This window comes from Ixodes scapularis, unplaced genomic scaffold, assembly GCF_016920785.2.
Source record: "Ixodes scapularis isolate PalLabHiFi unplaced genomic scaffold, ASM1692078v2 PGA_scaffold1__304_contigs__length_218370807, whole genome shotgun sequence".
Classification (NCBI taxonomy): Eukaryota; Metazoa; Arthropoda; class Arachnida; order Ixodida; family Ixodidae; genus Ixodes; species Ixodes scapularis.
Window position 1 is genome coordinate 29294823 of NW_024609846.1, and position 27622 is coordinate 29322444.

The 27622-nt window shown below is 47.7% G+C and overlaps 1 protein-coding gene and 2 non-coding genes across 3 annotated transcripts; 1 reads left to right on the forward strand and 2 right to left on the reverse strand.

Annotated features, from left to right (window-relative positions):
* Window positions 1-926: 926 nt before the first annotated feature.
* Window positions 927-27310, forward strand: LOC8023093 (clotting factor C). Its single transcript, XM_040216945.1, has 10 exons — window positions 927-1135; window positions 4080-4242; window positions 10228-10388; window positions 11688-11783; window positions 13816-13980; window positions 17773-17979; window positions 19823-19892; window positions 20968-21165; window positions 21278-21339; window positions 27135-27310. Exons 2-10 carry the CDS (start codon window positions 4094-4096, stop codon window positions 27308-27310), a joined length of 1284 nt encoding a protein of 427 aa, XP_040072879.1. The 5' UTR covers window positions 927-1135; window positions 4080-4093.
* Trnat-ggu lies at window positions 11990-12064 on the reverse strand. The gene has a single exon. It is a non-coding gene; the product is annotated as a tRNA-Thr (tRNA).
* On the reverse strand, window positions 15273-15354 carry Trnas-aga. The gene has a single exon. It is a non-coding gene; the product is annotated as a tRNA-Ser (tRNA).
* Window positions 27311-27622: the final 312 nt, after the last annotated feature.

Consider the following 27622-nt stretch of genomic DNA (forward strand, 5'->3'; position numbering starts at 1 on the left):
AAGCCAGGAGCTACTCTCTTAAAAATGCTTACGGGTCTACTTACCCGCAAAACACTTAAAGAGCCAATCTCTGCAATCTAGGAAATCAGCTCAGCGAATGAAAAGGCAGAACATCTGTTTACACCTAAAAATGAAGTCTGCGCTGTGGTATTGCGCAATGCAAAGCGTCACGCTTGCATTGCGTAATGCCACAGCGCTGACTTCATTTTTAGGTCTGAACGGATGTTCTGCCTTTTCATTCGCTGAGCTGATTTCCTAGATTGGAGAGATTGGCTCTTCGAGGTTTTGCGAGGAAGTAGACGCGCAGGCATGTTTTTAGAGTGTAGGTCGCTTTTTCGCTTTGGGCGTGGCTTATCATGATTCTTCTTGGTGATTGGTTCTCCGGCGCCGGCTACTACTGCCACAATGTCATTGGCTGCGAAGCGGTAATAAGATGTTCGCCCGGCGTCAGGGACCACACTCTAAAAAACGTCTGTGCGTCTACTTTCACGCACAGCACTCGGAGAACCAATGAGCGCAACTTACGGAAACAGCTCAGCGAATGACGATGCCGAAACATCTGTTTACACCAAAGAACGCAGATTGAGTTGTGACATTAGGCAAAACGTCACTCTTGCATTGCTTAATGTCACAACTCAGACTGCGTTTTTTGGTCTAAACATATGTTTCGGCATCGTCATTCGCTGAGCTGCCTCCGTAAGTTGCGCTCATTGGCTCTCCGAGTGTTGTGCGGAAAAGTAGACGCACAGACTTTTTTTAGAGTGGCGTAGATTGCTGCGTGTGGATCTTTGCTCTTCCTCTCCCCTGTCGTTGTTGTCCGGATCAAGTGTTGGCCGCACCTCCCACGATGCCATTGCTCTCATGTACTTCACAGCACGCGCGCGCCACTATGCCCGGAGACGAGGAAGTAAAAAGAAAATCTCGGTTTCCTCTCGCTGCGGCTGCAAGCGCAACTCGGGGTCTCCCCTTTTGAAATCCGTGACGCAGCTCTTGGATGGACGGTCCCGGGGGTCGAGAGGGGGAGGGCCTTCCGGCGCTCGCAGCCAAGTCCGGTTTCCTCTCCGAGAGACTCCGTCAGCCGCGGACGTCCCGAGCCGGCTGCCGTCGTCGAACGCCGAAGAGCGCGCCTTCCGAGGTAAGTCTCCCTCAGCCGTGACACAAAGCGGCTTCGTCATTTGAACGCAGTCAACTTTCAGTTCCGCTCGTTGTAGCGAATAATGAATTTGTGGCAGCTTCCACCAATGACGTGGCGTATCAAACGCGCGAGTCTCCGTTTCGAATTTCGCGTTAGTACGTCAACGTTTCATGTTGTTGTTTGGGCCGTGGCGACCAAGGAGATGCTTACGGGGCGCTTGACACCTGCATTACTTGGAATATAGTACTTGTTGGTAACAAAGTTAAGAATTCGTAATTTTCTTCCGAATAAGAAGAGTGTAGTCATTTTAGAAATTTCATTTCTGACCGGATAACCAGAGGCGGTACCTAGGTACTCTTTCTGGAGAACGTGTGCAACATATGGTTCACCACCTAGGTTGTCCTCACCCCCGCTCGCGCCGTATTTGCATCTTCATTCAGAAGCGCTGAAACGACAAGTGAGGAACGATATTCACGAAGGGAAATGGCTGCGCCTCGGATCCATCCTTTTGTTCCCAATAATTGCCCCTCGCAAGAATGAGAACATGAAATGTCAAATGTTTTTGTTTGGTTCGCTCGTGAGCAATTTGTTTTCACTCCCTGCTCTGAGTCTTCAGGATTCCGGCTTTCGTCGGCGACCGGGTGCTATAATAAAATGTAAGTAACAAGGTGTTGGGACCGAGGAGTCCTCCAGGCAGGATCAGGCAGGGCCAGTCCGTGACAGGATCCAAAAGACGACTCCCGGCAGGAACATCGGGAGACAGCAGAGTGTTTCATGATAAACTCTGTTCACAACACATATACAGAAGTATTTACATGGTCTGAGAGCACACTCCTGCAGCCTCTTGCTGCTCTAATTTAAAGGGTCCCTTGGCCTCACCAACCCCAGAATGGATTCCCTGCAGTAAGTATTCGCTCCCTGAGCCCGAGCCCCAGTCTGGTTTTTTTAGGTTCGTAATATGCTTTAAACTAATACAGTCATGACTCCTTAATATAGACCCATTAATATGAATACCTCGCTATATTGACACCATTGTCAGGGACAAAATACAAAAATACATGCGTTTTTGTCCCGTTAATATCTAAAAATCACATTATGGACTACTTCTTGGGGGAACGGAGGCGTCCATATTAACGAGACATCACTGTACATATGTCTGGGAGAAGTTTATCGATTACACGAATTTATTGCGCACTGTTCGCATTTCAGTTTTCAGGTGCCGTGGAATGGAAAATTTTATCTTAAGTATTTCAAAAACATTGATTTTTTTACATTATTTGAAGCTCCTGCATTCACTTTAGCGCCCCGCGTATCACTGGGAACACCACTGGCCTGTTTTTAACAAGTTTAGCCAATGAGAAAGGCGGCTGATATTGTTCCCGAAAGGCCACGCAGTTTTAGGGGCATCAAAGAGTTCGCATTTTGCTACCGATAGAGCGCGGCGACTGGATCCAAATACCGCTGAGCCTCCTCATTGGTTCAAGTGAATATAGGAAAACTGACGATTGGTCCACCATACACTAAGATATTTTTGAGAGCTTCTCTAGTGACTGAAGTACGCAGGGGGTAGCTTAATTTATCTGTCCGCTTAATCGCCTCTTTCTGGTGGGCGACTATGCAGAGCAGCCGCTTTGGGTTCTTTACGTGGCGGGGACCGATTGCCGCTTTCCGGCCGTTCATCGCTTGCGTCCCTGGAAGTGTCTTGGGTGCTGTGTTATTTATTTTCGCACCTATTTCTTCTGTCGGAGTTCAAAGACAGGCTGACTTATTTGTTGCGTCTGGACGCCTGACACGTCTGGCCGTTCTACACTCTAAAAAAAGCCCGTGCGTCTATTTTCCCGCACGACACTCGGAGTGCCAATCACCGCAACTTACGGAGGCGGCTCGGCGAATGACGATTCCGAAACATACGTTTAGGCAAAAAAACGCTGTCTGGCTTGTGACATTAAGCAACGCTTAATGTCGCAATAAGCAACGCTTAGTATCACAGCTCAGACTGCGTCTTTGGCCTAAATAGTTTCGGCATCGTCATTCGCTGAGCTGCCTCCGTAAGTTGCGGTGATTGGCACTCCGAGTGTCGTGCGGGAAAATAGACGCACGGGCTTTTCTTTTTTTTTTAGTGTACAGCCGCCGGCAATATGAAGGTGAACACCTTACCTGGTTTCTTGCGTGTTTTATGGCTCGCTAAAGCTATATAAACTCTCAACGTCTCAAATGGTACGTGACCAAGGGTCTAAACGTTGCGTTCTAGCCCTCTTCCGTAACAGAGCTTTTCCAAAACTTGCAGGAGCGTCAAAAACAGGAAAAGGGCTGTCCATTTTCATATCACTCACGGGTGTACAACCGTTGCCGCGAGGATTTCGTGCCTGGGCTCCAACTCTGGGTGGAAACGTCGACCATACGGGAAAGGGGTACAGACGGACACTGATAATAGCGCAGGCGAGAAACATGCAAGTGGTCCTTGGTTTGGTTCCGCCGGAGAGCTCTGACGGCGACTAAGTTCGGGGCACGAGATGCCAACATGGTCGTGTATTCGTCCCGTAATTTGTCATTTTCTCGTATCTGTGTATCATTATAGTTACGACGATAAAAACTATAAGGCTTCTAGTCTGATCGGCTTATACCGCCATCAAGGTCTAACGCAAGCCCCTTTCACGGAATCAGGGAGGAACAACCAACATGAATCTTACTTTTCCTATATGTGATTCTGAGACAAAATTATGGTTGTAATGTCGAGGCGAAACATGTCGAGGCGAAAATGACTAGTTAAAGGAAGCATGTTCCTCTTCCATTCAAAGTATAAAAAATGCACCTGTTTAGTCAACCACATCTTTTCTTCAGAACATCTATTAATCAGCACAAAAACCTGTAGGAAGATGCAAGTGCACGCTGAAACAAAATGTTGTTCACGTTCTAGAACACGGCGTTCTTCTACGGAGTGCAGGTGCTGAGGAAAGGATGCTTTCAAGGTGGCTGCAGGGGCTGACGCTCGTGGCCTGGCTCGGTAGCGGATGCTCCAGGGACATCAATCTGGGCGTGTGCAGCAAGACCTTCTTCAGTTGCCAGTGCGGGACTCCCGGATACACGGTGCATCTGCCGGTCAAGCAGTAGGTCGCTCGCATTCTCAAGCCTCGTACTCTCGCGTCAGTCTTCTGGCTTGTGCGCAATATGAGCTCTACATGCAAGGCAGGAAAGAAAAAACGACAAAAACAAAAAAGAGTGTACACACTCAGATGTCTCTGAGCTTCTGTGGTGCACCAATGTGCACGTAGACCACCAGTCATTTAAGTTTCTTTAAGTTGTCGAGCTAATAAGAGGGGAGATGGGTATCCTGCTTCAATTTGCACGTTGCCAATGAGGTGGCATGGCAATAGACTACTTCCAAGAATCCTTGCATGCAACACTACGTACGTTGCATTATGTGACCTCTGTGGCCACGGAAAGGGTGGCATGGAGACAGTGTGCCCGCCACTACATTCTCCGTGCCCTTTATGTGTCGTATGTCAGTTGTGAATTCCGAGATAAAAGACATTTGGCGTAGTTCTCTTGGAGAATGATGTCCGCTGTCTGGCGTGAGTGATTGTATGGCGCCCGTCAGAGGTTTATGATCAGTGAGGATGTGAAATGATCGAGCTTCCAAAAACTGTCGAAAGTGGCGGATTGCGGAATCAACGGCGAGAAGTTCGCTCGGTACTTCGCTCAATACTTGTAAGTTTGTGCGAAAAGAATGAAATCGGTTACCATTCGCCGTTGACAAACTGCTGGAGGACAGCGCCTACTGCGATATCTGAGGCATCAGTAAGCAAGCATGTCGGTGCGTCAGCGTTTGGATGTCAAAGCAAGGTGGCACGCGCGATCTGTGTCGTGATGCTGGTGAATGCCTGTTTAGCCGCGTCAGTTCATTTAGGAAGACCTGTTTTCGAAGGTTGAAGAATATCTTGAAGAGGCTGAAACAATGTAGCACAGTGAGGAACAAAGCGTTGATAATAATTTGCTAAGCTTAGAAAAGCTCCAAGAGCGCACGCAGACTGAGGCTGCGGATACTCTCGTATGGCGTCCACTTTGCTGGGAAGTGGTCTTAGACCATGACGGTCGATTTGATGGCCCAGGAAAGAGACGCTCGTTGCACCGAAATGACATTTGGAAGTATTAATCATGAGGTCGTTTTTGTCGAGTCGTTGGAAGAGGCTGCAAAGGTGGTGCTTGTGTTCGTCTTCGGCTCTGTTCGCAACAAGGATGTCGTCTAGATAGGCGCACACAAAAAATAATCCTCGAAGGACCTGATCTAAAAATCTTTGAAAATTCTGGGCAGCATTGCATAGTCCGAAAGGCATCCGAAGGAATTCAGAGTCCGAATGGTGTGGTGATTGCCGTTTTTGAGATATCTTCGGGTGCGACCGGTATCTGATGGTACGCGCGAACAAGATCTACTTCGGAAAATATGATTGAACCATCGAGAATTGACGCAGCATCGTGGATGTGGGGCACCAGATAGCGATCAGGGGCGGTCGCTTGATTGAGGGCGCGATAATCCCCGCAGGGGCGCCAGTCGCCAGGTGTCGATTTTGGAGCCATATGGAGCGGTGAAGCCCACGAGCTGGAGGAGGGACGTATTATGCCCAATTAGAGCATATGGTCGAACGCTTGTTTGGCGGTCCGGTATTTTTCTGGAGGAAGCCTTCGAGGTCGTGAATAAACGGGGTGTCCTGTCGTCTCGGTGTGATGTTGGACGTTGTGTTTGACTTGACTTGTGAAAGTACAGGGACGTACTAAGGAAGGGACTGTTGCATGATATCAATGTAGAGAGAATCTGGCAGGACGAGCAGTGGAGTCAGTCCAATTGATTGCAGCTTCCTGCGGGTCCCTGATACCGAAAGGAGCGTAATGGCATCAATAAGGTGCCACTACGCTCCTTTCGGTATTAGACGGCTGCGGATGTCCACAAGGAGGTTGTAGTGTCGTAGAAAATCTGCTCCGAGCATTGGATGTTGGATGTCTGCGACAGTGAAGATCCAGCGCAAAACTCGACGCAATCCTATGTTGATCGTGAGAGTTCGGACTTCATAGGTGACAATGACAGTGCCGCTAGCTGCCTTAAGTTGCGAGGGTTGCTGATTACGATGATCTTGAGCTGTTGGAGGCAATACTGACACCTCGGCGCCAGTGTCAACTAGTCGCTAGTACCTGGCGTTGCTGCTTCCCGGCGCCGTACAAGTGCATTTCCGGGCGTGGGAGCCGAATGTACGATGATGCCAACATTGTTGGTTAGCAGGACTGTACCTGCTACGTCGGCGGGCTGGCGAGTTACTTCGACGTTGTGATGGCGATCGTGAAGGGCGAAGAGCAGCCACCATTTCTGTCAACTGATCTATGCGTCGTTCCATGGCGGTGCAGAACTCTGAGTGCTATTGTAGAGATCGATTTGTTTCGTAAACTTCTGGGTGGCGTGCCGTTGATACGTCGACAATGCGATCCGCCACCTTTGCGAGGTTATCCAGGGTTGCGCTGTCCGCTGACGCGAGCATCATACGGGCGTCGTTGGGCAGACGCTGCAGAAACAATTGTCGCAGAAGTGAGTCCTCAATGGTGGCGTTTCCCAACAAGTGCCTCATCCGACGCAGTAACTGAGAGGGTGTTTTATCTGCCAGCTCTTCTGTAGTCAGGAGTTGTTGTAGCCGTCGTTGTTCGGATAGGCTGGTCCGTCGAACTAGTTCTGCCTTGAAGGTGTCGTAGGGCCTCAGCATGGGTGGTGCTAAGATAATATCGCGCACCTCCGCTGCATCTACTGATGACAACTCGCTTACGACTTGATGAAAGCGCGTCTGCTGATCTGTGATGCGCCGCAAGGCAAATTGTGACTCTATTTGCGCAAACGACAACTGTGGATCCGCGGGCCAGAATGGCGGAAGGCGGACGGCAAGGGCCGCGACTTGGGGCTGTTGCGCTGCAGAAGAGCCGTCCGTTGCCATTGCTGCTCACCTTGGTGTTCTGTCGGGACGTCCGGGTCACCACTTATAGCAATCAGTATTTGTATATACATGGTGTCACAAAAGAAAATTTACACGGTCTTTTTTACCGCAAAAATAAACTAGGCATCGCCGAACGCTCATTCTCCGCCCAAAGGTAGCGCTAGAGGTCATAACCAGATGCCAAAGTTTCAGCCCGATCCGATAACTTAATCAAAAGTTATAAGTGATTTTCTGAAAATTTCAATGGGAAAATGGAGCCCATTTTTGTTCGTTTTCGGTTTCTGGTGCCATAGAGCCCCACGTGTTTGAAAACTACGCCGGCCGCCATTTTCCCATTGAAATTTTCAGAAAATCACTTATAACTTTTGATTAAGTTATCGGATCGGGCTGAAACTTTGGCATCTGGTTGTGACCTCTAGCACTACCTTTGGGCGGAGAATGAGCGTTCGGCGATGATTAGTTTATTTATGCGGTAAAAAAGACCGTGCAAATTTTCTTTTGTGACACCCTGTACATTCTTTACATATTAAGTACAAATCGCTGTCACGGCCTTCGAAACCTAGCCGCTCCAACTTGCTCGCGAGCATTTTCTCCCTGTCGTCCTCTTCTTTCTTGCCGGTCAAGAGCTGGCGCGATGACCGCTACAGGAGTAATGGTTACGAAACCCGTATTCATATGTTGTAAAGAAGGAATAGACCTATTGCAGTATTACCCAAGCATCAAGGAGAATGCAGGGATTGGTGTTCCACGCGCCACACGCGCACGCTTTCCCCGTATAAAAGATTCGAAGCAAATAACCAAAATAAAGCGTTGACGAACGCATGTGCAAGATGCCATTTGTTTTGGGTATTTGCTTTAGAAAAGTTGCTACTGCTGACGCCGGCACGTGTGGCGCGTGGAACACCATTCCCAGCATTCTCCTTGACGCTTGGGTAATGTAGGGAGTATTCACTGGCGGCCATATCCGTGTGCGCTGCTGCTGAGCGCGCGCTGAGGGCGAGCTTCCGCAGTCCTTTGGGAGCGTACATTTAGCACCATCGAGGTTGCCGGTCTTAGCAGACTATTAATGTGAGCTCGTTCTGAGCATGCGCTCTAAATATCGCCCTCAAATATGGCGTCCAGTGAATACCTAATATAGCAAATGGTATATTGGACACAAGAAAACGAACGAGTCTGGAGTATATCTCTTGTTCAAGTATTTTGCATGCAATGGATGTCAAGCAAATTTGTTTGTATATACTAGGATTAAAAACATCACCAGATATGCGCACCGGAACCACCTTGCCAACCTTCCAGTCGTCGGGTAGGGTGGTACACTGCAATGACTGCGTAAACATCTGAGACAAGATGACAAATTAATAAGTCACAGTACTCTTCAAAAGCTTGTAACTGATGCCATCAATACCTAATGAAGATGAAACTTTCGCGTTCTCAATCAGCTCAGAAATGCCGACCCAATCGATGAAAGTAGGCTCAATACGTGTAAAATTTGAATTTCGAACAACAGGTAATATAGTCGGTGCACAATTTGTGAAAAATACTGTGAAGGTATTATTCAAAATAACGCAGCCCTAATGACGTGGAATCAACAGTCCACCCTCGAATTTTAGGCTCCAGAACTTGCGTGGGTTAATAAAAAATAGATAGAAGCGTGTTATTAAAAAAATTGATTGGCGCTGACAATAGCTTGTTTATATTCCGACGGCACGGACAGATAGATAAACTGACCAACTTTCCTCTATCTTGGACACCTTGCAACAAAGAAAAAGGCGTCTTTTTTGTTTTGAAGCTGTCTTAATGAGAGGTTGAACCACAGGGATTTTCTGGAACAAGATATTTGACGAAGAGGAACATATCAGCGACAGCAGCGACCTTGGTTTTGAATAGATCCCAATTGTCATGAATCAATCACTCCTAGAACTGAGGAAAAAAGGCATTAACAAAAATTGCCAACTCAGCGTTGATTGCTCGAAAATCCGCTTTGCCAAGATCACGAATTAGTTTATACTGTTTAGGGGGCGGAGGAACTGGATTAATTGCAAAGTGAAGTGAACAGCAAAGTGGTCGCTTAAACCGGGCAGAAGAGATAAAGATGAGACTGGTTCAGGTGCAGTGGTCAATACGAGGTCGAGAACATTAGCTGATGATATAGTAACGCGAGTAGGTACATCTACAAGTTGGTAGAGGTTAGATATAAAACAGGCACTAATGAAAGAGTGAGCCGGTTGGCTGCGGGCACGGGGTTGCGGGCAAATAAATTGGGCGCCATGCGGGGATTTTTTAGTGTTGTGGGCTTGAAAGTTTTTCTATAGGGGCATATCTTAGACGCTATAAAGTAGGCAGCGCGCCCGTGGCCTAACGGTTATCGTGCTTACCTCCCACGCGAAGAGCCGAGGTTAGATGCCTGGCCGCCGATACACCTTTCTGTTGTTTCTATAATGTCGCGTTCTGGTAAATTCAAAAACGCTGTTGCTTATTCGATGTTAGAATATTCTACGCGCCGAAACTTTTACGCCGATTGTTCTAGAAGTCCACGCGTCCATACATAAGGGGCTCCACGTGGCGAGCCGCAGTCAGTCTCGCCCCAGCGTTCGATCCTGCTGTTTCGCCGACGCTAACTCTTTTGTATTTCGTTTTGGGCACAAGTTCGCCCCATTAAACGTTTAGTTTGCTTCAGTTTTCGTCGCCTCATCAATTGTCATTCGTGACAATATTGTATTTATTATGAGCCGGATATATTCATCCAGCCACAGTCTGTGTAACACAAAATCTTTTACAATAAAATTTAGAACATTCTGGTGGGAATAAATATTATTGCTGATTTGGCATAAGCGGAAAGTGTGAATTTGAATGTTATTCTGCGTAAATCGGGATCAGCTCTCTGTATGTGCTAAGACTCGGAGCAAAAGGTCCTCTGCCAGTCAAGGAGGTTCCTTATTAAATTTTGACATACGCTGTCAACTACGCCTTCGTGCTTTGTTTAAGCTTTTATCATGCGAGTAGTGTCCTAAAGATTGTGTTTTTCCAAAAGATAGTCCCGATCTTACGGACCGCCATCTCATTTGTCAATCACAACACGAGAGATAATTTATTTATTGATCGAATGATTGATTTTCACTACAGGTGCAGTTACATACACAGGTGGGAGTTGAAGTGCAGGCCCTGCAATAATCGCAAAGAGTCCGAAGTGTGTCCGAACCTACGCAACTGCCAGGACTGCAAGGACGATGGCTCGGGTTGCACCTCCTGCCCGCCAGGGCGGTTCGGGCGCTGGTGCACAGAACGTGAGTGCTGCTCCGACATCAGTGCACCATATCTTCAAGAATTTGAATGATGGCCATCTTATTTATTATTCATCCTTTATACACCATTTTATTGCTTTGCAAACAAGGGCGTTTTCCCACAGACGCTGCAGTCACTGCATGTACGCGGGAACTCGTTTTTCGCAGAGCAAAGCATTTATGCATCCTCCGTTCTTCAGCCAGGGCCGCCGAATCGGCATGACGTTAGAGATGAAACTTTGTGTGTGTTGGAATTGTGAGCACCCTCTTCAGCCAAGCCACGGCCACTTGATGACCGAGTAAAGAGCTGTCAAAAGTGTGGTTAAGTTTAGGTCGTTTACTTATTCACCACAAAGCCGTACTCAGTTTCCCGTCCGAGCGTTGTCGACGCTAACACTTGACGGACACAATCAAGCAGTGCCAAAGGTGCGTTGTCACGGCGCTCGCGGTATTTGTGCGTTTCATATGACCAACAAAAGTAATCACCCCCCCCCCCCCCCCCACCAAAAAAAAACAACAAAAAAACGCATGATCACGGTGCTGTTACTGTGCGTCCTTTCATTGGAAGTTGATAATAACCGTGAACGCTCGGGCGGCCATATTCCTCATTGCTGCTAAAAGGATTCTCCGGTCGTATAAAATCATGAGAAAAAAAATTAAGCGACAAGCCTTTCCCAGACAAAAACAAAAACAAATTGACAGTGACCTTCATTTTCAAAGTCCCATAATGCAGAAATGCTCTATTTAAAGTGCGACCGTTTAAAATTGCTTACAAGACATTGAACCGTCCTCTCGGATAGTCAAGGATAGTTGATTTCCACGCTAAAGTTGGCAGGGAAACTGAATTGTTGTATAGGCAACGGGACGTCAATTGACTTCGTGTGACCTAAACACAAATTTAGTTTCCCCGCTAAATATGTGGAAGAAATGGACGGACGGACAAAATTCTGGGAAATCGGGGTTCCGTTAAAAACATTTCATGCGTAAACAAATCTAAACATAGTTCCAGCCAGCAATCTAAACAAAGAGCAGAGCGCAGAAATAGACAAATACAACACGAGCCTAAGCCGCTATATAGTTGTCATTTTCATGAATTTCCTCGATGCTCTTCTCTGGACATGTGTTCCTCTAGGAACACAATTCATATAGAACTCTGTTACACGCTAACGTTTAGCAATCGCCACATATTGTTATAAAGTTTACCATTTGTAAAACGATCTTAACTTTGATATTACGCCACTCCACTTACGATATCCTAACTCGAACCACTCCCCCGAGATGTTCACCCTCCGCGTGTTGCAGGCTGTCAGTGCCAGAACGGCGCCACGTGCAACCCCGAGAATGGACAGTGCACCTGCGCGCCTTCCTTCACGGGAACTCACTGCGAGCAGTTTTTAGGTAAGACTTGTTTCTGTTGCCCCCAGAAGGGCAAGACGCTTGTAAGGCGTGACGTAGTGCGGCTTTATGATAATGGGAATTAATGCAAAGGCGCAAGCGAGCTGGACAAGAATGACAAAAATAATCCCCGGAGAAGGGAAACAAGGGGACAAAGGACAAACACAAATCTCTCAACACAGCTAGGTGACTGGTGTGCGACCGAAATATTCCTCTGGTCCTGGTATCGAACCAGGGACCTGTCCATTACCAGTGGAGCGCTCTACCAACTGAGCTAACCAGGAGTACGACGACGGTAGAGCAAACGGGTTTTACCAGCCGCCACCAGTCTAACACCAACAAGGGTAAACGGCCTGTCTTCTATAGTTATGATGATAATGCAAATAATACAAAGGTGCAAGCAAATTGCACAAGAATCACAATAATAATCCCTGGCAGGCACGTAGCCAGGATTTCGTTTTGGAGGGGGGTGGGGGCGGGGGGGGGGGGGGGGGGGGGGAGTGCCGCTTCATGATCAATTGCTGCATGAGGGAGAGGAAAGAGAAGGGGTTCCAGCAAAATGAAAGATTTCGCCCCCCCCCCCCCCCCCCTGGCTACGTGCCTGGTCCCTGGAGAAGGGGAACAAGAGGGACAAAGGACAAACACATATCTCCAAACACAGCTAGGTGACTGGTGTGCGACCGCCTGGAATGCGAGTCGGGACGGATCAAGTGAGATTGGAAAAACACGCGCTGTGTGCAGAATCAAATGAGCAACGAAGATAAGTCCGCGGCACGGGCAGGAAGTCCTTGCGCGTCATGTCGATTTGTTATAAAATTGTAAACGCATTCGTCACTTCCATTATGGGTGGCTCCTGTGGACTGCATGTTGTAAAACGAACCAGAAAATTGAGGTCCGCAGAAAGCTTAAAATGCCACCAAATGTGCTTTGATGTGTCATAGCAGATGACGCACTTTGTCGTCTGCTCTCTGCGTCTAACGGAAGGTGGTGCCACTCGTCTGGGAACCAGTCCGCCCTTGACACTGGCAAGTTTGTTGTTCTTAATTTTCACAAAATTTGAGCTCTGTCTTAATTATTATATCTATCAGTCTTGTTTATTTCCACGTATATTAAAAAAAAAGTCAAAATTACTTCTTTTTGTTTTGTTTTGTTTTTGCTGAGTATATAAAAAAACGGCGCCATATTAAATTTTGATTATGATTCAACCCGGATGTGTAGTCGAGAACGGTTAAAAGTCACTCACACTTATAGACTTCAGCTGTATGAGGCAAAGAGGTTCGTTGATATCCTCGGGCAAAACTGATTTTTCACAATGATCTCCGCTGCGCCAAACGGAGACTCGCGCGGCGTTGAAGTGGTCGGGACACGTGTAACCTATTCTGCACTGGTCTAGTGTTCCTTATCTTGCCCCTACAGTTTACTTTAGGTTAAGGTTTTGCATAAAGTTTGCATACATACATGTGTTCTCGTTCACGGCTGCGTGGGGAAAGCGTTTAATTGTATTTTTGGTTCGTCAAAATTTTACCTATTGGCGGGTTAAAAAAATCGCGATTAAAGCACTAATCGATTAATCGGCAGGTGAATCGATGAACTGCCCAGCCCTAGATTGCAGCGATGAACCTTCCTTGTGATTCGAGGATTGTAGACGCGTAGACATTTTTGTATGGAGCGTAACCATTGCCTTGGTTGCTCGAATAACTTGTGCTCTCTTACCATAAGGCCCGCGCCTAAAAGCTCGCGCGCAGCCATTCATTTAGGACTTCCCAAAGGAACCAACGACATGACCAGGTAAAGACAGTATCTTCGTGCGAAAGTGCCGTTTGCACTCAAGCACAGAGCTTGTGCAAAATCTGAATGTTGAGCCTAGCATCTCGAGGAAGCACATTTCACTGGAAGAAAATGGCGTGAGGCGTCCTGTTGTACTGTTCAGCATACAAGGATTGTTTGTGTTTGTGAAGAGCTTTCCGCCCTGTAAAAATCAATTTAACGCCACTCTTTTACGATCTAAATTAAGAACAGTTTCCGCGACGTGCAGGCTGTCAGCCTCCACCGATCCCGCCCAACGTGCAAGTCACCATGGACAACGACCTTTCGCCGACCGTAGTGTACTACTTGTGCGAGCGAGGCTTTCATCTCGTCGGCCCGGAGACTGCTTCGTGCCTCGGCAGTGGGATCTGGAGTGACCCGCCGCCGAAATGCGGTAAGTCGAAACTTCGCTATCTCCGCCTATCAACTTCACCGAAGTAGGACGAGTGCTACGAACACCATTCACTTTCTTCAGGCGCTGGGTGTGGACAAGACGTACGAGTGTCTAATCAAATAATTTACTAGAAAAATAGTCCACTCCGTTTATTTGCACTAAATAGTGCGTTTGCAGCACTGAGTCCTCCCCTAGCGGTGTATGTGTGCTCCGCGTCCTAGGAATTATTTTAGTTGTAGATTTGTGTACCATTTTTCATCCGTGCCATTCTGGTGGAGGCAGGGGGGGTCCCTGGGATTCCGGAGTTATAGGTGACGAGGTTTTTCGGTCGCGTACCGAAACACCTGGTTGTCTTAGGCCCCGGTCCCAATGCAAATACATCATCGAAAAGACAGTGTCTCTTTATGACATGGGTCAGAAAGAAACAGTCTGCAGATATGTTGGAAGCGTACTTGAAACGAACACGCTTCCAAATTGTTTGAGGTGTGTCCGCAGATGCCATCGTGTCTGCAGTGAGTGTCTTTAGTACGGAGCAGGCTGACTGCAGCTTCATTGCTCCTTCTTGTGACGGAGAATTGTGAAATGTGAATGCGGGGTGGATGGATGCGCAGCAAGCACGACGAAAGCTCGAAGTCATCGTGTTAACGGTCAAAGTTGACAGTCTGACGTTGTTCCTATTTCTGTCGACTATAGCGCGAGACACAAGCGCGTCAAAACTGTCCGATCTGACGTACGAACTGTCGGAACGACGGTCGGATGCGACTAGTTTGCTCGCACCGGAGGGTCGGATCGGGGTTCTGTCCGGCTCCGGTGGGCGACCAACCTGCTAGATATTCGCCGCGCATCAGTGCGATTGTCGGACGTCGTGGCCAATGGTGGCACGGATAGACCGAACGTCATGTTGTCACGTGACGATTGGCCCGATTGGGAGAGGATGGTTGGAGAAGCAGATGTAAGTTAAAGTTCACTGGCTCAATTTTTCATTTACCCTGAGTAACAATTGTCACTGTGCATGCTGGCTGATTGAATTCACATGTGACTACTGTACTTTCGTAGTTTACAAGCACCCGCATAACCACGTAATTTTCATAAAACGGTGTTTTCGTTAAAAATTTAAGGTCACAAAATGAAATTAAGCATATATTTGTTTTGCTGTCCTCGCTCCCAAAGAACGGCTTCACATGACCGATTTTGAGAAGCGAATCTCCTTAGGGTCTAGCCTTGTCCGGCGTCCGTGCTCACATCGATTGCCATCCCATCTGCCTTCTTAAAAAAAGAAAAAAAAATCTTGGCGCAGTCGACAGGATTCGAACCTGTGCGGGGAGACCCCAATGGATTTCTAGTCCATCGCCTTAACCACTCGGCCACGACTGCGGGACGAGTAGGGGCCTCTGAGATGTGGGAGTAACTCAAGAGCTGGGGATGTCGGGGATGAGACGTTGCATCTAGCCGCTCAACGTCTATACAGGAGAGGGCGCTGCGGTCAAATGCTCAACTGCGTATATGACCACGATCCATACCACACATTTTCTTTCTGACATGGACCGTTGACTTAATCGGTGGAGATGCGTTCCCACGGCTTCTAGCGGATCCAAGCTGATACGGTAGAAGAACCACTGGCTCTGCATTTCACCGATCATAAAGCTATAATTATGAAGTCGAAACGCAACCCGGAACTCAGCACTACCTATGAGCAATAAAAGAAAAATCAGCACCATCAGCACTACTTATGAACAACAAAATCAGTATCATCAGCACCACCAGAGCTTTGCCCCAATCAACATCATTCACCACATGGAGATGCGGTAATTTTTTTTTCTTTAGATGCAGATGGCGCCGTGTTGAACTCAACCTTTCTTGTTAACGACTGGGAGCTGTGCTTATTCTTTTTAAGAACCGGTTTGAACTGGTTCGCGCTTGGTGGAACCGGTAACCGAACCGTTATTTCAAAAGCATTACTGAACCTGCAGAACCCAACAGGAACAAAACGCAAAACTGGTGAACCCGAAATTGAACCGGAATATTGACCGGTTCTCCCAGCCGACCTTCAAGTGTTTGCGTGGAACACAAATAAAGAATAAGAATGAATATGTCAACAAATCGCAAGAATCGTACAGCAAACGTGGGAGTTTACATTTAAGGCAGGTTCTATATTACGGTGCTACAGTCGCTTGTGCTGGCGCCTTGTACAAATCGCACTTTGTCAGCGGTTTTCTGTGCCTGCCACAACCATTTGGGGCAGGTATACGAGGCGTCGCTTCTAACAGCGCATTAGCGGTTCTGCTGTGCAAGTACTCGAAGCAGAGAACAAGATAGCCTTTTCTTGCGCCCCGCACGAGCTAGACATTTTTAAGGCCTTATCAAACAGACAATACCCTAACCATGTATCTTTTGTGGGTATACGATCCGTTTGGTAAGAAAATGGGAGGTTTTTATTGTTGGCCTCTGTTGCAACTCGCAAGCCTTTTACACTTGATCGCTTGATCGATGTTTGCAGTGACACCAAGTGCCAAGAAGCGCTTTGTGCGACCACCCTTCGGCTTGGTAGAATGAGGGCTTTGAGGAAGCTTTTGCATACTTTTGCAGTCATCTTCGCGTTCAGTCTCAGCAGCGTTATGCTGCTTTTTCCTAGTAACACAATGTGGCTGTCAATGGCCCTTTCTTCACGTTTAGGAATTAGAAAAACGGAATTGTGGAGTTGAGTCATTCCAGGAGTGGGAATTGGCTCAGTGTCTCTATTCCGAGGAGTTGAAAAGAATGGAATTGTCGGAAATTCCCATTCCCCAGAAGGGAATTAGAATGGAATGGGGTGCACATGCCGCAACACCGCTGTCCACGCTGTGGCGCATTCACGTGCGGCGCCGATGAAAAGGGCTGTCGCGGGCACACCGAGGCTTTGCCCAAATTTCCGCCGTCTAGACGGCTGCCCAGGACGCTAGATGGCGGCAGCCATCTCTCCCAAGTCCAACCGAAGAGACCCTGAGGCTGCGCTCGTCCAGCCGTTGCCATCTTCGCAAAGCCTATCCAACGTCAAGGCCATTGGATTTTCGCGGAGGGAGGACTGTTTCACACACTTGCTTAAAAGACCTGGCGTGCTGCTACGCTTCTGGTCGTAAGCAGCCGCAAGAGGCTTAAGAAACGGTTTTAAAGGTCCGCTCATACAGTTGCGTTTGCTTATGTCCGAGTTCTTGCGATTTCTATACGACGTGAGAACGCCATCTATGAGGTGGCCCTGGAACTGCATTTCATTAGAACCAATGTTTTGCGCTTTCGCGAGATCAAATGTGCGTGCTATTTATTAAACAGGCCGGTTATAACGTTGTCAAGAGCTTTTGCGAGCCAAGCAAAAAAGAATGATGCGCGAAAATGATAGGAGATATACGGAAATGGGCAAGTGTTCCACGGCTAGCCGGTAGATGGCACCAGTGTGTTCTCTCGCCGTAAGATATTTTAGGAGGTTAAACACTGGGTCGTAAGCAGTCGCGAGTGTGTGAAGCATGCTTTCAGGTGTATTCCTCTAGCAAAGTGTTTGATTTAGTCTTCATCGTGTCTGTCTGTTTCTTCTTGCAGTGTAAGTGTTTGGTTACGTGAATGCGCTTTATCACGTAACGCACGTTGCGCAGTTACTTTCTTAAGATCGCAAAGTGTATCCTTCCGTGGAGCGCGCAGTGGCCGTTTCACACTTGTTGTGTTCTTTCAGCGAAACATGAGCGTTTGCACTTGAATGATTCACTCCTCCTTTGGCCCCAACGGGATGGCAGCATTGATAAATAAATCTCGGTCCCTCGCCAGAGAAGCTGTCCTTCTGCCCCGAGCTGGCCCGCCTGGCGCGTGGCAAGGCGGAGGTCCGGAGGGTGGCGTCCAGCCACCGGGGTGCATACAGCAACGGCACCCTGGTCGGCTTCTCGTGCGACGACCTCTACGACCTGGTCGGGGAGAGCTCTCTCGAGTGCAGAGACGACGGCACCTGGTCGGCGCCGGTGCCAGCCTGCGTCAAAGGTGAACGCCTCCTTGCTCAACTACGCAAATACTAATTCTAAAAAAGCCAATTCCTAAAACAAAATGAACACAATCTTTTTAGAAGGCATAATGGGACACGTATTTTCTAAAAGCAATTTTTCCCCGAAAAAAAAAAAAAGATATTGTGCAATATTTACGCCGTTAGACGCAAGTTAGGTGTATAGGTCACCGCGTTCTCTAAGCCCCGCCCACAGATCAGTGGCCCCGCCCATTACTACTGGATTGGCTTGGCTGCTCAGCTGAACACGCAAAAGCCTAGTGTCTCCCTTTCGCGACACTAGGCGCGTCTAGTCAGCCGTTTGACACCACCTGCTATAGCAGTGCGAGCAGACGCGCGAAGTCTCCTCATCGCCTGCTATTTCACACGCGTCCATCGTCGTCCGCAGTGCCCCGTTAGACGCGGACCCGAAAGCTGCGCGTCTGCGTCCGTTTTCGCCTCCGTCCGTCTGCTATTCCGCCCCCATCTAAAAACATCTGCAAAGCTCTGAAGACGCGACCATGAAAGCTGCGTTGTAGCATTCCATCATGCCCGAGCCACGCTTAAAAAAAAAAAAAAAATGTGTGTATGTTTATACAGCCGGAAGTTAGCCTGCCTCGGTGGGCGTCTGGTACCTCAGCTGTAGATGAGCAATTTATCCGGTGCAGTACAACCGCTAGCCTGAGGTCTTTAACGTGCACCACGCAGTAGTGATACACGACCGCACACCGGTACGATATCCATCCAGATCGAAATGGGCATGGGTGGGGATTGATCCCTGGGTTCTGCAGCGCGAGCTTTCGCTCCACGTGCTCCGAGCTGGTGTGCGCTAGACCACTCGGCCACTAATCCCCCCCCCCCCCCCCCCCCCCCCCCCCCCACTGTTCAATACAAGCGTTTGTCAGCGTTTATCCATTTGTGGGAACCTGTGACCGAGGCGACAAAAAAAATCAGCAAAATAAATATGCATTCCTTCCAGTTTTACTATTTTTTTCCTGGTTTCCACCACCGCCGAATTCGCATCGGCGGCAGCGATTTTTTTTGCCAAGTGTAAACGCGTCGTAATGGCGCGTTTACACTTGTGGATTCGCGGGCGGATCCGTGCGGGCGAAATGTGGATTTTGGTGCCGGGTGGGGAAATTCGCTCGTCGCTGGAATCTGGATCGGTCCGGGACCCAAATTCAGATTTTCCGCCAGCAACAAGTCGACTTCGCCCCCCTGCTTGCTCCAAAATCCACATTCCGCCTGCGCGGGCCCGCCCACGGATCCGCAAGTGTAAACGCGCTATAAAACACATTCACGTAGCAGTGCAGTCTGCGCTTGTAGTGTGGTTTTCGACACGTGCTCAGCATTCCAGCGCATATCTCATTTTTGAATGAAAGCGTATTCGTTAGCTTCATTAAATCTACACTACAGCTTGGCTCTCCCCGTTATCTGCGCTTAAGTGAACGAGGGACTCGGGTCTTATCTGTCTCATCATAACAGCTACTCGGTAAAATAATGCAATGACACGTCAAAAAATTAAAAAAAAATGTATGCCTATTACAAGTAACATTCATGTATGCTTACGCCAAAACAAAATCAAAATCAACGCTTGTAGCTTTTTCTTTTCAGCGTTTATACTTACGGGCATCCCAAAGTGTTTTTATTTTTTAAAGTATAATCACGCTTGAGTGAAACGTGACCATTGAATAATGATAAAGTCGTTCGTAAATTCCTTAGGTTTTGAAGAGCGCCAATATATCGAAGTTGATGTAGTCCGGCAAACCTTTCTAGGGTTTAGCTTTGGAAGTTTGGGAGAGTTATCAGAGTGGCAGCACTTCCACTGAGAGTTTGCGTTATCAGTTTCAGAAGAGCCCATCACGTGTGAAACCAAAGCAGCAGACATTCTGGGCGCCTTCACTGTTCCGGTGAGGTAAGCATTTTTTTCCGAACAAGTAGTTGGGAAGATGGGAGATAGAATTTAGAGACCCCACGGAGGGAGCCTGCAAACTGAACTGGGTGGTGTGACACGGAGTTGACGTGAGTGACCGCGTCATGCTGTCGTCACATCGCACACTTTATTTTCAGGTCGAGGGATTTTTTTTTCTGCCTCTCCATTAGTTCATCTGTCTTCGTAGATCGTAGTAATCTTCGAGCACTCTACGGAACAGCTGATGAACGCGCATTTTGTTAGAGTGGGATCTCATATCACATTCTCAGAAACTCCTGAATACGTACTGTCCCGCTCTGCATTCGGAACGCCCGTCACTACCCCGCTTTTATTCATTCCAGCCAATCCTAAGGGCGACTGGTACGGCGGCTAATGACCAATCTACCCGGATGGTAAACGCGGTGGACGATTTTTCGCCGCTGCGCCAGCTTGACCGTTGGGGCACGGTATACTACTCATCTTTCTCATTGGCTAAGCGGAATAAAGGCAGCTCTGTAATTGGTGCTTCGAATGCATCGCGGGGAAGTATATGTTAAGAGAATGGTGGGAGTACATAAAAATGTATTAATACGCCGGAGTGACGTCTACACTGGCTACTTCGAGGCTCTCTTGTTTTCTTTAGGGTTGGTGTTATACGGCGTAGAACTGTTCGATGCACGCTTTGGAAATCTTCGATGCAAACGCTTCAACGATCGAACTACGCTCCCAGCGTCGGAAGAAGTTTATTTAAAAGTTTTCGTACACCATTTTCCGACCTCTGCTTCGCTCTCCGCATCGAAGATGCCGCTCCGACGCTCGTGTACTGGAAGCGTCGTCGGGAAAGTCGCGTATTTTGTAAAGTCACACCGCGAATAACAAAAGACAGTCGGCAAACACTGTGTCAGGTCTTGCTTGTAGGACATTTGTCGCACAAAAACTGCCTGATGATCGAAGCATGTAAGAAGCTGCTTCGAACATGCTTGCCCGCAGACTGTGTCTGCAGCAAGTTTCTTTTGTATGATGATGTCGGCCAAAACGTCCCGTTGCCTCTCTGTTTTGTGGCTGGCCGACCTCGCAGGGCCTACTGTCCTTCAGGCTGCGGCCTGAGCCCGGGCACGGTCATCGGCACCGTGGTCTACCACCAACTGTCGGCGCTCTGCCGGGCCGCGCTGCACGCAGGCCGCATCAACAACGCCGGCGGTCTGGTGTCCATCGTGGCCACCGGAAACTTCGCGGACTTCGCCGCGTCCACCGCCAACGACGTCACCACCATTGCGTGAGCTTCCCTTACGGTGTCACGCAGTCTTTTTTTTATTTTTTTTTTTTTATAAAATCAAAGGCACGTTTGAAGGAGTTCGCATTTGTCGACGGTTTTGTGTTTTTGGCAGGTTGGCAGAGCCGGCTCCTGGTTTTACGTTCAATGAAGATCGCATTGCCACAGTCGAAACAGGTACAGGGGGCAAGGCTTGCTTACATTTTAAGCGAAATATTTTCGAGCTAACACCCCCTGTCAGACGGACTAATTTAGTGCGCTTCAACCGAGTGTACTTCAGCTTGCCGAATGTCACTTTAAGTGCTTCGGTGCCACACTGGAAAAATTGATGTCACTCGCAAAACATGGCAATAGCGACTGTAAAGTACTATTAGACACGTAAAATGTTAAAGAAATAAATGTCTCGGCAATAGTTTGTCTATTTAATAAAGACACGCTACAAACCAAGGTTATATTAATGAACGATTTTTACGCCAATTGAACGATTCTGATCACTCACCGCGAGCCAAGATAAAGAAGATAGAACTCCGCTTTGTCCCACGGAGGACCACGAGGAGACTGCCTGCCTTTCTAAATCATGATTATCGTGTTGTCTCGTACTGCCACAAGCTGAAACAAATGTATGTGCACTGTACCCTCCTCTGCTATCTAAGAAAGCGTTGGAATGACTGACTTTGTCGTCGTCATTTATCGATTCACCGCTGCGCTAATCTTGGTACAGATCAGTCCAAACTGTAAGAAATAAGGATAAGTCCACCCCACTATTTTTTTTTTTTTTGCAATGACACTGCTTTTTGCTCTCTCTTTCACGAATTGTTAATTATTTTTAGAATCAAATGTACGCCCTGTTTTTTGGTTTCTGTGTTGCTACGTTTTACTGTAGGAAAACTGTTATCGAGGTCACGCACTCGGTCGAGTAAAGTGACTTCGTCAAACTCAATTGAATCCAAATGTGTTCTTCAGAAATAAGCCGTGTGTCACACTACAGATATGAAACTAAAGGTTGAAGTGCGCTAGATTATCTCGTCTGACTGGGGTATAAGTTCCTTTTTTTGTCGCCATATAGCACTCCTGATATACAATATACTTGCTAGACATCGGCGGTTTTGTTAATAATAATAATGATAAATAAAATAACAATCAGGGTAAGGTTTATAAATTATGGGCGCACTAAAAAAAGTTGATAAGCTCGCTTTCCTCTAGAACACGGAGACGGTCAATTGCGGCGAACAACTGAAGGATCCCAACGAATAACAAAGCTCAGGATACCTGATCAGGATAAAAACCTGAACGGGTTTTTAGGGTAAATAAATAAATAAATACCTTGGACGAAAATATCCGACGTGCGCATGAGCAGTTGTGTATACAAAGGGCATACACGACTGAAACAGGGAAAACCAGAAATTCAGAAGATAGATACACAAATGAAATAAGCAACAAGATATACTAAACTGGTAAAAGTGAACTCGAAAAGTAAGACTGGAGCGCTGTCAAAGGTTATTGAATAAACGAGGCACTCAATAATGTTAGCGGGTTTCCCTTGTGAAGGGTACGCGTGAAAAGTAATATGTTTGAACACATCGGTACGGGGATAGGGTACGGAAATCGTGACTGCATATTCGTGGATGTCCTGACGTGACGTATTGAACTGCAAAAAAGTGTTAAACGAGAAATGAGATGAGTCATGAAATGAAAGATTTAATAGATTAGTCTTGCGACGAATTGACGGAAGGTCAATTTTCGATCGATAATACAATTTGTTGATGGAAATGTTTTTACTCGTTATAGACAAAGCGCAAAGTCTTTGTTTGCACTCCCGCGTTCGATATTCGCCTTTGTTACGGGGTCCCTCACAACGTCCGCATATTCGAAAACCGGTCGAACCAATGGACTATAAATTACGATTGGTTGAGGATGTGCAATGCTTCAGTTGCCTTTTCAGTGACCAGAGCTTCGCCGATGCTTTTGTAGTGATCGAGGATATATTACTATTTCAACAGTTACTAAAAGCAATTATGACTGATATGTATTTGAACTCAAGAGCAGTGAGATGAATGGCATTTACGCAGTATTTTTAAATACCGAGGTTTCTTTTCTGGGTTAGGCTTATTGTCACGCACAAACGCTTATAAGTATTTTGATCGGTAAAAGATGTTATTTATCTAAAAAGCACGCAATAGTCTGCGAAAATGCGGCAATAACTTCCCTCGTCAACCTTCGAGTTATAAAAAAAGAGCAGTCCCGCATTAATTTAGAGGACGGTCACTGCGATAGCCGTGACATGTCATGGCGAAGTTGTTAGGCATCGGTGTCGCGTTCACGGACCGCGGGGTCTTGTCGGCGTAGTCTAAATTGACCGATCTCACCAAGCGTTTCACACATGCGTGATGCCGCCATAGCTGTACTTCATAGGAGGCAGATACGGTGGTCATATTATGCGGGCGCCAGTTCACGAAACAGCTCGTGCCGCCTTGTACTCTGCCATAGCCTCCTCTCTAGTCACAGAGCCTGGCAGTTCGACGACGGAGCCATAGAGTGCTTGGTCGCAGACTTGGTGCACGAGGATCTGCTAGCACAGAGCATCGAAGAGCCATTTTTCGGGGAACCTGGACGTCAGCGCACAGCTTTTGCAGCGTCGTAGACCCGTAACACACTTGTTCGTTCGGGAGAAGCGGTTTTCGGCGTCTCGCCGCAGCGGGGCGCCAGCCACGTGGCTCTACTCTCATCCGTTATATGCGCTTCACCTTTTCCATTTCGGCGGCCGCGTCTCGTGGCGATCTGCCAGGCTTTGTCAGTATATAGGAGGCTATGCCAGGGCCGTAACCAGGGGGGGGTTAGGGGGTTCTGACCTCCCCAAAATTTTTTTCTGGGTACGGCCCTGATGTACCGAACCCCGCAAAGCACTCAAGATATGCGCAGATTTCGTGTTTGTGCCCTCAACCTAAGTACGAATAGAATGGATACGAATTGCAACTGGGGTTTAAAACTTCACGAGAGCGATTGCTCTGAACGTGAAAAATTATTTCGCTGGCAGTCGGTGGTAGGTCGGAGGTCCTCTAGGCTTGGTGGTAGCGGAATGGCGAAGGCAACTAGCGACTTCTCATAAAATGCAGGGTCGTCCAGGTGAATCGCCAAAAGTTATACACCAACTTTTATTCCTTTCCATTACCAGGAATTAAATTCCTGACTGTTTTCTTTCTTTAGGTTACAAGCGATTTGAAAGTATCCTTTTATTACCTTTTTAGCAAAGCGGAGGACCAGCCCCGGTATAGTGCGTGGTACATGGTCGGTGCACTTGCAGCCAGCCGATTTTAATCTCCACCCCTGCGCACGCGCAGTGGCGCCGGTCGGCTACCGGGTACCAAACCGGGACCGGTTCTCCGGTCCCGGTTTGGTACAACTATAACTCTCCATTATATGCCACCGATGCACATGATTCATAGGCGAAAATAAGACAAGAGACATTTTCAAAATGGCCGCCGTTGTCCCCCCCCCCCCCCCCCCCCCCCCCGAAATTTTTTCCTGGGTACGGCCCTGGGCTATGCTATGGCTCTGCTCACGCAGACCCCCAGCGGGGTTGCCACGATGCATGGCGGCAGCGGTGGGGTAATTAAACTCGTTGTAAGATTGGTATATTGGCTTTGCTGTCTCGAGCCTGCCCCTCAGAATTCTACCTGCGTCTTTACATGTATCAGAGCAAGCGCGAGTTGCAGCGCGTTTTCCGCTTGCGGCGGCTCAGGGATTCACTAGTGATGGCGTAATGTTCAGGCACATCTTCTAGGTGCTATTGGATAGATGCATATTGCTAAACCCTTTTAATCGAGCGTCAGCTCGCGCCACCTAGCTGAAGTTTTTAATTTCAACGATTAGCTCTGATTTAATTTGAAATGAGTTAAGAACCAGAAAGGTTATTTCTATCGCCACGCCACATCAAGTGTAGCTATCTGGCCTGTACTACACGAGAGACATACTCACATGTTAGTTGTACAAACGCCATATATAAAACTTATTGTCGAAGCGGTGGCGTAGCTCTGTGGTAATCCACCGGCATCGCACGCAGGGGACCCAGGATCAAAACTAGGCGGACAATCTTTTTCGAGCAGTTCGCAATATCGATGACGGACGACCCCATATTACGCCAACTACAGCATCAACAACATCAATAATATCAACAACTATAACAACTACAACATCAAAATGGACGCCATTTTAAGTGGTGGGAATAGCCCGTAACAGCTATCGCTGTAAAACAAGAATATGAAGGGCTCCCGGCACTGACCCCTGGAAAATGCCAGAAATAACCGACTTCATTGGAAAGCAAACACCATCCACTTGGACAAACTCCTTACGATTGCTCATATAGGGGCAACGGCATGAATGGCTCGTTTCGCAGTATATTTCTTGGTTTGCTAATCAGTTTCCTATGCAACACACGGTCGAACGCCAAAATTAAAAAATACTGCGTCCATCTGTCCCCCTTTATCAGACAAAAAGACAACAGCAACTTCCACCCACCGGACCCAGAACGCACAGAAACCGCGGAGTCCTTTCGCTGTGTTTCATGTAACAGGGAATGTAGACCCAAGATGAAACACAATTTGGTAGTGTGCGGGGCTCCCAGACGTACGTACGCAACACCTGCCACCGGGGGTGACGTCCTATGAACTCTGTATTTCGCCTAAGACGAACAAGAGGTTCTCCTGACACTATGGCGGTTCGCTTGAGAGGCTAACATAGTAAGGCGAACATAACTCCCCACCCCAATCCGATCCCGTACTAGGCTAAGGAGCCATTCTTCACCGAATAAATTCATTTATTCATTCATCAACAACCTTCACAAATTTATTCCATGTCCGAAGGAACTCAGCTATCGTAGACCAAACACGACCCTGTTGGCTTTTTGAAAAAAATATGGTTATCTTCAAAATGCGACACTAGATGAGTAAATACTAATTTAAAAAAGAAAAAAAAAACCGTTCCAGAACATTAAAACCTAGCGTGTTGGTAAATATGCTTAAACAGTAGAATAAATGCGTCAGTTTTCGTTCCGAATTTGTGTTTATTCTTTCCGGTTGTTTAACGTTCCAAAACCTGTGTGCAGGATTTGAATACGATTAGCTGTAATCGTATTTTGAGCTTCGTGGTCCGAAGGGCAGCAGAAGGGTGCTGTGCTAAGCTAGTCGGTAAGCATTATACATGGCAAAAGTGAGCGAGCAACGCGAGGAAACTGTAGGAGAACGCAGGAGCGTCTGTCCTGTCTCCTGTATTCTTCTACAGTTTCCTCATGTTGCACGCTGACTTTAACCATGTATAATTCCAAAGGCAACCCTCCTATCTTTCGCGGTGATTGTCCTTGTCCGTGCTTTGCGGAAAAGTGAACTCTCAGGGATGTTGAGAGTTCACTCCTAGGAGCTCCTGCACGCGTGCTGCCTCACATTGCACTCGGAACAGCTGCGATCGATCTGCCTCGAATCAGTTTAGCCTACCGGGATTGGCACCCTGCTCCGCCGATGGTCACGCAGTCGAGGCATAGAGGCCTTCACCGTGGTGGCCATTGGGTGGCTGTTAAAGAATCTTGCCTCGGATGGGAAAAAGGAATGTAATACTGTCAATAAACGTTCGACGAGGTGAACTTGTGTCTATAGATCAAAGCTAGAAAGAAGTGCACATTGTGCGACGGCTCCATACTGCCAGTCTCCGCTTCTTTTCTACAGACTCCGTCGTCTCGAACAATCTGACCAGAAGATAGACGATATGGTGAGTGCTTAATAAACGCGAGGAAAATCCTGAGCATCTTTTTATCTCTAGCCGATAAGAATAAGCCACGTTCTGCGTTACTTAAGCTCTCAGTGACTCTAAAACCTTCTGGAAGAGCAGTGTAAAATATAACATGGGGCGTGAGTAGTGCTCTGAGTCCATTCACGAATTTGAGTGTGATTGCATCACTCGAAGCTGGAGCTGACGCAAAGCAGGTTGTCGACAGGGATGGTCCACAGTGGGCGAGGCCTGCTTGCTCCCGACACGCCACAAGCTACCCCTGGGCCGAGCGAGGCACTACTGCGCAAACTCCGGAGCCAGACTGCTCGAGTTCGAGGAGGAGGGGCTGCGGGAACGGCTCTTCCCCTTCCTTAGGAGCTCAGGTTCGTAGAAAAACTAAGATGTTTCTTGTTTTTCTTTTCTTTTTTTCACTTTGCCGTATTAAGGCCCGTTTTCACAGAGACGCGTGCCTTCGCGTTTTGCCGCAAGGAAGTGAAGTCTTTCAGTCACTTCCTGCCAATTTAAGACATCTTTCTTAATGTCCAAGGTTTTGTGAGCAAACTGCGGTTCCGCCCAGTCAGAGGCTTATAACGAAGGCCGTCGAATTTTAGCAGCTTTATGCACCCCTTATAACCCGTTTTAAAGCAACCGGATGCGGCTGAAAGTGGTTACCCCCTTCCGGCAAAGAAGGCATGCACGACAA